A 13075-nucleotide genomic window follows, 5' to 3' on the forward strand; every position below is an offset into this window, starting at 1 on the left:
AAAAGACCTGACAGCCTGGACTGACAGAAGAAAGATCAAAAACAGCTTGTTCCCCTATGTCCTCTCCAGAGATATTGCCAAACACATTTTGGGTTATGTTTTCCCTTTATAGGGTTGCATGATAAGTGAAAGATTAAAATCACTGGCCACCATGGTCATTCTTTCTTCATTCCTGAACTGGTTTTGGCCTTTCTTTAGAGTTACCCAATACTTTCCATTATAAGGACCTCATAGCTTTGCCAAAATTCAGTCATCCTAGCTGTATTTTTTCCTGCTGGCTGAATGCCTCTGGCTGATTTTGTTTGGACTTCTTTTGATAATTTTTTTTGAAAATTTTCAGTCATTTCCAAGAAAAACCTAGGGGAAAATGTATATATTGTTGTCTATATCAAAAGCCTCTAGATGTTTTCCTTTAAAAACTCTAATTTCCCAGGGTTTGCATCACAATCCTGAAATCTGGTGGGTAGGTGATCTTTGTGCTGGGAATAACATTTTCTCTTTCCCAGTGGGAGCCTGCACAGCACAGAAGAAAGATGTCAACCCCAGATTTGAACAGTGAAGAAAACTTTAAGTCTTTTAAGAGTTCTACCTCACTTATTGTACAGGTCAGAGAAGAGGCAGGGAAAAAGAAATTTCTGATTTTCAAAGCTGAAACTAGAGAACAAGACTGACTCTGCCAGGCAGTGCCCAGGTGATGGGAGCAACTACACTGGGTCTGGGTGGGGTGGAGGTGACTTTCTTCAAGTGGCCTGCACAGTGCTGTGGTTTAGATTTGTGACCAAAAGAGTGCAGGTAACACATCCATGTTTTTGCTGTTGCTGAATAGTGCTTTCACAGTACCAAGGCCTTCTCTGTTTCTAGCTCTGCTGCCCCATGAGTAGGCCGGGAGTGGGCAAGAGGCTGGGAGGGGACAGCTGACCCAAACTGCCCAGGGATATTTCACACCATATACAGCATGCTCATCAATAACACAGGGACTTTTTGTGCCTAGCTGCTGCTTGAAGACTGACTGGGCACAGGACTGCTGGTGGGAGGTGATGAGTGATTGTCTTTGCATCAGTTGGGATCTTCTTTTCCCCATTCACTTATTAAACTGCCTTCATCTTGACCCATGAGTTTTTCTCACTTTTGGCTTTCCAACCCTCTCCCCCATCTCTCTTGGGTAAAGTGAGTGAGCAACTGGGTGGGGGCTGAGCTGCCACCAGCTGGCCTCGACCCATCCCAGCAACTCACCAACATCCAGCTCATCCCAATCTGTCACTACCCATATTCTTCTCAACAATCCTGACAGGAACTCTATGGTTTCATTTGAAGATGGGCTGAGCACCGACCCCTGACATGGAAGTCAGTGAGATGTAGCCTTCAAGCTCATAAACACTGTGCATGACTGTAGCTGGATTGCTGGTCTTCTGCAATCAGCAGCACCCCTGATGTCCTTATGTCCCAGCCATCCACTCATGGGGTTTCACTCAGAGCATGGCAGGGTTGCCCTTTGCAGGTTTCACATGCATGGAAAGAGGGGAGAGAAAGGTCAGAGGCAGCACTGTGCATAGCTGAGCCTTGTGCGGTTGTCACTAGGACTTTCAGCCAGGCTTGGAAAGTGGAAAGTGGAAGGTGCCCTATGGTATATAGTGTAAACATTGACAACAACACTGGGTACCTCAAGAAATCATTGCCCTTCAAGGCTTCAAGGGATTAACTTCTTAGGAGAGAAAAACTTCAGTTTTACTGCATGTCAGTCCTATAAAAAGAGGTATTAATACTCCTTATTGCTTGAAAAGTTTAATTAAGATTTATTAAATGCTACCCTGATGACAGACATAGAGGAAATCAATAATTTTATCTTCAGAGAAGAGCATAAACGTTGCAGTGAATGGAACCTATAAGAACAATGAAGAAAAGATAAAATATTGAATGGGTACTCCCTAAATGAGTTCAGTCCCTCCTCTGTACCAGATAAATGGAATTACCAGAGAAAAAAAATTAATACACCATTATAAATTAGTATCCATATTGATGCCTTTTGTCAGTAGGAATATATGTCTTGTCAATAATTCCAAACATAGGTAGATAAGCTGAAGTCCCATGGGAAATCTTTTTCCTGGCATTTCCTATCTAGTAAGTGCTCGATTTCACCACATCAGTAGTGTTTTTTGACCACAACTCTTTGTGCAGTCCTAACAAAATGAAAAAGCCACAGTATATCTTCATAGCCTTCATTAATATTTCCAGTGAATATCTCATGCTCTGCAATCTACCTGAAAGAAGACAGAAGCAGAATATTAGTTGCATTAGAAGCAACTGTTGATAATATGTTCTCAGAAGCAATCACTACCTATCTTTTGGAATATTTGTTCCTTTTGAAGTCCATTTGTTGTAAAAAAAAAAATCTATGTAAACCTGGTAAATTATAATAAAAATGCTAATCAGAATGGCCATCTTTTTTTTTTTTTTCAGTATGTTCCAAAAAGCAAAACTTCAAAGGTTCAATGTTCTCCATAAATATTAATTTACATTTACAGATGTGTTCTACATAGTGTGCAAAATACTTTACAATTGAAGTAATGATGTTCCCTAATTTTCAAAGGGTTTTTTTCTGTTCTTTTTGGACCAAAGTCAGAGCTGAAGATTTGTAATTTAATATTCCCCTGGACCTACTTACACCCACTTGTTGAAGCGTCAGGGAGTCCTAATGGGTGGAACGCATGGGCTGAGGAGCCAAAATACATTGCAATAATGTTAACTTAATATAGGGAGGATTCACTGTATTTTTATTTGCTTTCCTTGGTAGGATCCTCTCCTGTGACCAAGCAATATACAAGCCACACTCAGTCCCTGTTTGACTCTGAAGTCTGCACTGCCAGGCAAGTGGTCAGGAAGACCACATATGGTATTCCAGTACCTGAAGAGATCCTTGAGGGAAAGATGAAGAGGGATTTTTTACAGGAGCACACAGTGACAGGACAAGGAGGAATGGGTTCAAACTGAAAGACAGAAAGTTTAGTTTAGATATTAGGAAATAATTCCTTACTGTGAGGGTGGTGAGCCATTGCAACAGATTTCCCAGAGAAATGGTGGATGTCCCATCCCTGGAAGTGTTTAAGGCCATGTTGGATAGAGCTCTGAGCAACCTGGTCCAGTAGAAGATGTCCTTGTCCACAGCAGAGGGATGGAACTAGATGGTCTTGGAAGTTCCTTCCAACCCAGGCCATTCTATGATAGTATGACTGTATCATGCATTTGGATTTACCATGTGAGTCTCTATTGACATAACCAGCAAATTTGGGGGGTGGACACAGCCGAACCACACTGTGTTGGTGTCTGTAAATAATTTACACCAGCTTTCACTCCCTCTAGTGCCAGGTGCCCTTACAGAGACAGCTCTGTGCACCACTTTACCTCTGGGAGAAAAGGCACAGTGAGACTGGAGCATGCAGAACACACCCAGTCAAGCCCAGATGTGTGGCATGTAATGACAGCAGACTGATGCTTCTCTGGGCTGACACAGCCCAATTCCAGGTTCCTGCTGGCTTGCTCCCACTAAAGATAGTCATAAGCTGAATGTCACTGGCATTTGGACAGTCTCAAAACATGAAGAGATCTTTGCTGCTTTCTATCAACATAAATCAAACTCTGGACAGTATCATTTTTATATATTCCAGCTGAAGAAAGAGCTGACCTGGTTAGACCTCAGGCAATAAGAATCTATTCCTGGGGCAATCAGAATTCTTTTTGTGTGTTGAAAAAGACACATACTATGAGCAAACAAAATGTCATAAGTAATGTATAAAAATCTGTTTCTGCAAGGATCTTAATAAAATTGGCACTAATTATTTGGTCTTGGTTTTAAAGTCTCCAACATTTTAGCACTCTAACAGTAATGGAATTACTTTTCATTACGCAAATTCTAGAGTGCAAATGTCAAATATTTCATTGGTTTGGGTACTCAGCAGATACAACTGTTTTAGAAAATTTTGACAAAAAACTGTGTAAGGAAATTGGTCTGTAAATTGCCAGAATACAATTTCACAAACTTTCTGAACTATAAACAATCTCTCTTCATTCAAAATATGATAAAACACCACAATGATGTGTTTTACACAATCACAAAAAATATGAAACAGTGTTGCCTCAATCTTGTCCACAGATGATCGTAATAGCTGTACTTTTACTTGCATTCCAGCATTTTGCTTTTATTTAAATTTAGTGCAATGTGACTGTCCAGCCTACTCTAGAGCTATCTTCCTTTTTTTCTTTCCAAGATAAAAGGGTCACAGCAACTGAAAGACAAGAGAACTGGCACATGAGCCTTTGCATGATCAACATCCAAACCATGGTTAAAACAAGTCTGTACCTCTGAGTAATTCTGGCATACTGAAAAGACAGCCAGGTGTTTTGCTGCTTTCAGAATCCCCCTCAGCCTCACAGTTAATCAAAAAATAGGGAAGGAAAAACAAAAACCAACCTCACTTGCCAGGGACAAGTCTAGAGAACTAAATACTTTCAAATTATGATGATAATTACCCAGATTAAGAAAAGGCTCATCTGCAGATTTAACAAAATTTTTAGCAAATAGCTTCACCATTTGTTCAGGATCATTTACAAACTCATTACCCAGATCCAAGGATAATGTCTTCACTCTAGGCACAGCTCCAAAATGGTCATTAACAACAATATGAAATTGTTGTGCAGAAAAAGATTTATCATTAAAATATGTTATAATACTCAACTCTTACTTTTCAAATGCACATTTTGTACGGAACCCAAATGGTACTTACTTCAGACAAATGATCTTCCACATATGGCTCCCGTGTCACATGCAGTTCTCCTCAATGATGCATGCAATTATTTTTTGAGACATTTTTAAATTCAATTGCTGCCCTTTGTATCGCATGTGAGTTCAGGCCATGAGAAAGCTGCCGATCAAAAGGAAATGTCACACATGCCTCCATGTGCAAGGGCCAAGGTTTCCAGATCTCCAAGACTTTCCAAATAGCACAAATTTTGTAGGTTGGGCTCTGGGAATGAGCCAGGTGAGAATAATGGTCCGTTGTGAAGTGGAATCAAAGTGAACAAGAACTGAGCCCATTACCTTGGGTTTAAATCACTTTAGCACAGCCTGCACAATTTATTCTAAAGTGCACACAGGGAGATTAAACACTGACATCTTTCTCTTTTGGATTGCTGCTGAATTTCAACACATTTTGCAGAGTAAAAGTGAGTGAGACCCATTATAAACAAACTTCCTTGATATTCAAGAGAAGACTGTAGCAAGAAAAAAAATAAACAACGCACATGTGGTTGGTAGGTGCTTAAAGTCACACCGTGCCACAGCAACTGCAAAGCACTCACTAGGGTACATTATTTCAGCATTTGATGAATAAACTGTAATAGTTCCATATAAACAAGTCATATTAAGGCAGTATGTAAACATTTCTAAAGAAGGATGATTTGTTTAGATCCTTTAGTCCTTCTTTGAGTCTGAATCTGGCTGCAACATGGAATCACTTTGTGACAGGCAGCCCGTTGTGTTAGTAAGCTGTTGTTACATTGCTATTGTTGGATGAAAAAACAGGCCTCATAATTTATGTCCTGAACTAGGGTAACAAAGAAGCCCCTAAAATAAAGCATTTCTGTGAAATTAGTTCCCCTAGAACATGGTCTAAAGTTTCCTAAAAATAAAAGAATATGAAAAAGAATATGAAACTTTTTCTGAGAAGATCAGTGGTTTTCTGAGGAAAGGCAAAGTAACTGTGTTTGGCAAATTTCACCATAGATTTAAATGAAACTTGAAAAATATGAAAGACTGTATAAAAAGCTAAAGTTTGTGAAGGCTGTGACTGGGCAACACAGTATTATGTTTCCTAGCATAATAAAAACCTGTATTACATAGTGTACTGCACCCTAAATATGTATGTATTCAGCTGAACATTTACAATATGTATATGTATGTATATACTCCATAATATCAATTATCCACTGATATTTAAGCGTGCTTAAATATAACGATTGTTAAGTGTGCTTGATCAATTACCCCATCTCCGTGATCCATCAGCAGTCTGTCTTCCCCTTCGTTAATCCCAGGATTGCTAAGGGTGGTGATGGCGTCTAACACCTACACACTTCTCTGGTGGATAGACATGGATCGGTGGGAAGGAAAGAAGAATGCTCACTTCAGAAACTAAAACGTAAAATACTTGGATTTAAAGGAAAGATTTGACATGTGAAACGGTTCATGAGTTCCCTGCATTTCTTTACCAACACTAGATTTTTATAGCAGTGTTAGCAGAAGCTCATCAGCCATTTAAATTAACATATTTTTACATATACTTTCTTACATATTCTTCACATATGTATAAGAAATCCAATGTGGAGTACAACTTACACAATTAAAAGCCAATATAGAAGCTTACGATAGAAATATGAAGTGTTCCACAGTGTTCACAAATTAATAAATATTTTCAAGTCACAAGAATGAAGGTAGGCTCCAGGCCTACTGAATTACTCATAATCTCTATATGAATTCAAAATGCTAATATTTTTTCTTTCAATTAATAAGGAACATATTTTCCTCAGATGCCAAAATTCACTCATCAGGCTCTACAGCTTTGGTTGCTACCCTTCAGTTCATTAAGATTACTGTACAAAAAATTCAAAAAGTCTTATCTTTTACTGCTTTTGAGGAATTTTCTAAATTCCTGCACAGTCCTGCTCCTTGCACATCACCTGATAACACAGGTTTAAGGTGATATTCTTCTTTCCCTACCTTTTTTTAAAGCACTCTTTCTGCATTGTGTTTTCAAACAGAGGTAGCCTCCTATGAAGAAATGGGGCTTCATTTACTGCTGTCATCCAGTCAATGAAAAGTGATGGAAAGGTTTCTTTTTGGAAATATACTCATGGGCTTTGGGTCAGAGTTTTGATGGTTTTCAGTTTCGAAAACAGAATTTTATTGATTCTTTAAAATAAAAATTGGAAGTTAACTTAGGAGCCTCACACCACCAAGTAAGCATGAGTGTGTCTCTTAACACTGCAGTCCTAATCCAACACAGCACTACAGGGACTCTCTAATTACCTGACGACTGTATTCAGATTTAAGCATTTTACTCATGATATTCCAGTCAACTGCTAGAGTGTATACTAAAAGCTCAGTCAAGTCTCTGATATCTGAGCCCTGCTTTAAAGCAGCAAATGGCTACTGCAGCTGGTATTCCAATATTTTCATCAGTCCCAAACTAAAGATATTGCCTCCAAGTCAGTGAAACATGCTCGAGTTAATGTCAACTCAAGTAATCAGACCAGCTGAAGGAATTCAGATTTCTGAATCTGTTCTTTCATTTTTGCTCTAGAATGACTACTTTTGGTGGATTTAATCCTCCATTCCTTGCTGATATGCGATCATACTTGATAGGTTTCCAATGCTTTTTGATCTGGTGTTAAATTAATGCTGTGAGCCTGAGCCATGACCTTTGGTCCCTAATGGCGCTATAGACCCTCTGAGAAGGCCATGTAGTATAATAATTTCTTTGGGCATCCCTACATTCACAGGCTCTGGTACCTCTAACTGCAAAGGCAAAGTTGTGTGCATCTTCTCGCTGCATCAGGAGGGACTCTCTGGTGCCTCCACTACTTTATTCATCCCCAGAACGAACTGGGGCACATTGCACCTGCTCTGCCTCATCAGCACTGGTGTTAACACTCAAAGCTGGATCATAAGCATTTATCATAAACCACGTCTTTCATGAAAACAGGAGCCTGGGGACGATCCCTTATTCCTGGCAACATCCAGAACTAGAAAAATAAAAGATGACCGGCCTGTGTATCCCTAATCCCACAAATATTTACGCACACTCTCCAGTGCTTGTAGTGCACGCAGTCCCATTGAATCCAACAGGACTTTCTCGTGGCCCTGCGTTCAGCACCAGGGTGAATTTCGCACATCCTGCAGCCTCTTCCCAGGAGATGGCTATGCACCTCGGCTCCTCCACCGGCGTGCCGCGTGTGAGGCACGCTGCTGCGGGGAGCCTGCAGAGATCACACTCACGGGGAACCCCCCAGGTGCCTGCACGGGTGTGGGGAGTGCAGTCAGGGCCGTTCTCCTGCCGGGAACAGCACATCCCGCTCGAGCTCCCCCGGTCACTGCCGGGTGCCCCGTGACTCCCGTCCCGGGCTGCTCCCCACGGACAGCCCCTGCTGCCCACGGCCCCGCCGCCCGGGACCCCCGCGGGACGGGGTGTGACACCCACGGGGCGCGGCACCCCCACCCCGTCCGCCGGCGGGACCCCGAGCCGCCCCCGCCTCCCGGCCCCGGCCGCGGCCCCTTCCCCGGGGCGGAGGGAGGGAGGCGGGGCCGAGCCGCGGCTCCGCGGGGCCGGGCCGGGCTCCGCGGGGCTGGCGGCGAGGGCTGGGTGCCGCCGGCGGCCGAGGAGCGAGGGCGAGCGGCAGCGGCCGGGGCTGCGGGCGGGGGCATGGCCCGGCAGTAGGCAGGGAGCGCTCCGCCGCCCGCCGCTCCCGGCGGCAGCCCCGCCGCGCCCCGTCCGTCCTATGCGAGCCGCCCCGGCGCCAAGATGAAAGGTAGGGACGGGAGCGGGGCGCTGCCGCCCGCACACGTGCGCCGGGCACCGCGGGCAGGGCGGCACGGCGGCGTGCGGGAACACCGAGCGGGCACGGCGGCGGGAGCGTGGACAGCCTTCAGCACGGGCACAGCGCGGGCAGGGCGGTCTCGGGGAGGGTGCCCGCGGATGAGCCGAAGCCGGCAGGGTGCTGGCGGGACACGGTGCGGGCAGGTGGCGGGCAGGGCTCGCCGCTGCGGGCAGGGCACGGGCAGCCGGGGCCGGGAGCGGCGGAGCGGGGGTCTCACCGCGACCCCGGGGTGCGGGGTCTGCGCCGCCGCCGCGGCTCGGAGTGTGCCGGTCAGTCCCGGTCCTGGAGCGGGCTGTCCCCGTGTGAGTGTGTCCCGGCATGTGCGTGTGCTCTCCCCGCAGCGCGGCTTCTCTCGGCACCCAACTTTTATCTTCCCCCTCGCCGGTGCCCCGAGAAGAAGAGTTGTGTTTCTCCCTGGTTGATTTGTTTATTTTTTGCCAGCGTTTTGAGATGTTCTTGGTGTTGCTTCTAAACATCTGGCAGTGATTAGGTGCCAGTAGAAGCTTAACTGGCTTGTGAAATGTATTTGGCATATTTCTCCTCTGCATCCACCGACTGGAAAATTTTTGTCTTTACTTTGCATCTGTTCAAACTGAAACTTCGTTTCTTTTCCTTTTTCACTCTTTTCCTCCCTTCCTCCTCTTTTTGTTTTAAATGGGTGGAACATTTGACCCTGTCCTACATAGCTGTGACTGAGAGGTATCACATACTTTAAAATGAAATAAATAAGTAGATTGCCAAACTGCTACTCTGTAACCTAGTAAAGATGTATGGGGGGTGCAAGAAAGCCTTCTGTTTATGAAAATTGATAGCCTTACAGCAAAAGGCAGAGGTTTTACACACTGGGGAATACTTACAATGAAAACATCAAAGGACATTATGGAAGGTTTAGGAGTTAGTCGGGATGTTGTGAGAGTTGAATTCAGTCTTTCTTCAGAGGCAAAAATAAGCTTAAGGAAAAGACATACAAATATGAAAATTGCTTTTGGGCACCACTGTGCCTGTTCTTGGACTGCAGAGTTTTATTCCAGATGCCAGGAGTCCAGTAAACATCATATAGTTACACTTACTTTCCAGAGTCTAGGACACCAAATTATGTGATCATTTATTCACTTGCCAGAGTAGCTGCCTGAAGGGAGGAAAAACTTTTGGGGGGCATTTATTTTGCAAGCCCACACACACACTATTTAAGTTACTTCTGACACTGTGGCATGGTGCCTCTGCAGGGCCATGCAACATACGGCAAATAATGCATATACAATGTTCTTTATTTATAGGCTACTCATGCCAAAAATTTTATCATCAGCTTGTCCTTATCAGCATAAGTGTAAGGGCATGAATAAACCAAAACAATGTGGATCTGGTAGAGGTAGAACAAATCTGTGCCTGTTACCATTGAGAGCCTTACACTCCATTCTTTGGGGTTTTGGGGAGAGGTGGGATGCAAAGGACCAGGGATGGGAATAACATATAATGCAACTTTCATTCTGCTTCCACCACTCTTTGCAAAGCAGAGCACTGGCATTCAAAGGGAAGATGTAATTCCTGCTCCTGGGAGCACTCGCTGGTGCCCCACACTCCATCAAGAGGGAGTGCTAGTCCTTACCATTTGGCTTCCCCAAGAGTGATCACAGCCATCTTATTTCTTTCTTCCAGAGAGTTACAGAAATCAGTAATAAAACATGCAAAGATGAACATTTGAATGACTGTGCTAATAGCAAAAGAAAAGCAACAAAACATCACATCAAGTGCTTCTGCCAGTGTTAGAGAAGTCAGAGAGTCAAACCAAATTTTGACTTGATGATTTCCTTTTCTGGGTATGGACTTGGCTTTTCATGTTTTCTCCTTAAACTTGATGGTAGGTGATAATTGTAGGACTGTAGAACTTTGTATAGTTACACACTTTTCTCAATAAAAATAAAAAGATCTGTTGATTGCAGCTGTCTCTGTATCTACCCTCTCCAGAGAATGGAGGAATATCTAAATAATTACATCACTAAATATCCGTAAGGAATAAATTATATTTTCCATTGCTGGTATTTGTAATGTGTTATGTTTTAAATCAGTAAAACAAACTGAAGTTTATGTTCAATATGCTGGCAGTTTTATTTCTAGCAAACAACACTGAGCTCACAAACTTTGTCATATTTTTAGCAATAATTCATGTGATTTATATAGGGATTTGTCTGCTTTAGGGTCAGATTTATCTTTATCAAATGATACTTCTAAGTTATAGTTATTTATTGGGGTATGAAGGAGCACTCGTTGCCTGGGAAACAAATGAAAACAACTTCCTCATAGTCAAACACCACCACATGTTTGAAAATATTGGCCCTAATTTAAGACAGGGACAAGCATTGATAAAACTGAGAACTTCTTCCCATATAGCTGCAATATATTTTGTAATTGCTACTTTAAACTCTATCTGTAATCACTACTGTCATGGCAGTGCTGGCGATAAGTATTTTCCTCTGAAATATGGATACTGTTTGGATAACCACTTAATACTAATGCCTAAAATCAGGCAATGACGAAGTCAAGGTGATCATTTGGGACTGTTGCTCCAGGATGACAGAGAAGCTCTTAATTAATGATGCTTAAAATAGCTTAGCTGTTTCTTTTCATTCCTCCTCCTCCCTCTCTGCCATCACAAGCACCTTGCTGTGTACCACTTGTATCAGCAGTGGTGCTGGAGGACAATCATCTGGGATCCTATGCTTGAATGCTGAGGTGTGCTTGAGAGCTGGAATGAGACCAAATATTCCATCTTGTGCCATTCCTCTCATTTGATACAAAAGGATGCACGGGGGAGAAACAGGTGCATCCTTGGCTGTGTTCCACTGGAGCAGTGAAGCCCTCGGTGCCTCGGGATCAGCCTGGCCTGAACGCCCGCCTTGGACCCCTTTAGCTCAAAGGCGGCTCAGTGCGCTCCGTGCACAGTGCACTGGAGATAAGAGTACCCCGAGCTCTCACAGGATATGCCAGTTCAGTTTGCCCCAAGTTTGCCTTACACAGTGAACCTTTTATCAGGCAATTAATTAACATATAAGCCATATCAGTATAGCTAAACTTGTCACTTCTGTGGGACCTAGAGCTTGGATGTAATTTGCAAATAATGCTGATAATAGCAAAAGCTGACTGCGTATGCAAGTTCACTTGTTCTTTCTTTATTACCTTGAAAAATCTTAAATAATCTATTTATATGATGGTTACCTTCCTGACAGATTTTGTCTTTCTCTCAGTTTTGATGCCACTAATTTTAAATAACAAAGGAATAAACGTTTTAATTTTGTAACACTGCAGAAAAGACTCTGTCTCTCTCTCTCTCTCTCTCTCTTCTTTGTGTGCACAAAATCAAATGAACAATCCTCTACAAATAGGTCTTTCCTGGATAGAAACTTCAAACCAAGAATTTTTAAAAAAATCCAGTCCAGAGCATTTTGCAGAAGCCAAAAAGCATTTGAAAACCAAGGATTAGAAGTGGAGTGATCCAGTAACCTTTCCTTAGTCCATTTATATCTGAACTTATATGAATATAGTGACATAAACATGAAACATATGCAGGAGGTCTGAGTGGTGTGTGTTGGACATGTCACAGGACCCTACAGCAGAAGTTCAAAGGCACGAGCAGTTATAATAAATGTGTGATAAAACACAGAACAAATCCTGAGCAACGCTACTATACAATCAGCGTGTGTCCCGAATTGAGTGGTAGCACAGAGGATTTTAAACATATGGATGAGAAAGATGCAAGTGTGTGTCAAAGCATGTTCTTATTAATACAGAGGAAAACAGAGCTATGAAATTATAAGAAAATAGAAATATTACTATACAACCACAAAGGATATTGAGCAGAATTAGCATATAAACGATTTATGACAGGATCATTTTTAGTAAGAACTTGTAATTGTTATTGCTTCAATTCTACTTTTCCTGGCCACACGGGACTAAGAATAGCATGGACAAACCTCCCTATGAAGAAGAGAATTGTTTAAAATCTCCTGTGACTCCTTTTTCTCCTACTTTGGATAACATAGATTCATTTTAAACTGATTTTGCTACAGCTGAGGGCTGAACAGAGCCCTTTTTTTGTCACAACAGCTAAACAGTTTACTTAGATCCACAGTGAAAGACTGTTGTGCCCAGAGGTTCAGACACTTCTGCCTGCTAGGATAAGGAGGGAAAAGTAATCTTGCAGGGAGCTGATCACGCCTTGCACAGATAAAACAGAGTAAAATAAAGAGAGCTGGGACAAATGTCAAGGATGAAACCAGCTCAGTACTGCAAAGGATGCATACCCAGTTATCTTCAGCTTAACAAAACCTTCCTTATCCTGAGGTTCTGTATGTCAGAACAGAGAATCTCTCCTTCCAGCCCACCCCCTTGGAAAGCAAAATAAAGGCATGGAAAGTGAACCTGATCCTCCTCACAA

The 13075-nt window shown here is 42.7% G+C and overlaps 1 protein-coding gene across 2 annotated transcripts in view; it reads left to right on the forward strand.

Moving 5' to 3' along the window:
• Nucleotides 1-8426: 8426 nt before the first annotated feature.
• COLEC12 (collectin subfamily member 12) overlaps nt 8427-13075 on the forward strand; it is a 93465-nt gene continuing 88816 nt past the window's right edge. The window contains exon 1 of one of the 2 annotated variants that reach the window (XM_021551511.3): nt 8427-8574. In XM_021551511.3, the coding sequence (XP_021407186.1) occupies nt 8568-8574 (7 nt within the window). In that variant the 5' untranslated portion in view covers nt 8427-8567. The remainder of the gene's footprint in view (nt 8575-13075) is intronic. The other variant, XM_085571990.1, reaches the window with a different exon arrangement.

This window comes from Lonchura striata, chromosome 2 (genome assembly GCF_050655825.1).
Source record: "Lonchura striata isolate lonStrDom1 chromosome 2, ASM5065582v1, whole genome shotgun sequence".
In the NCBI taxonomy this organism is placed as follows: domain Eukaryota; kingdom Metazoa; phylum Chordata; class Aves; order Passeriformes; family Estrildidae; genus Lonchura; species Lonchura striata.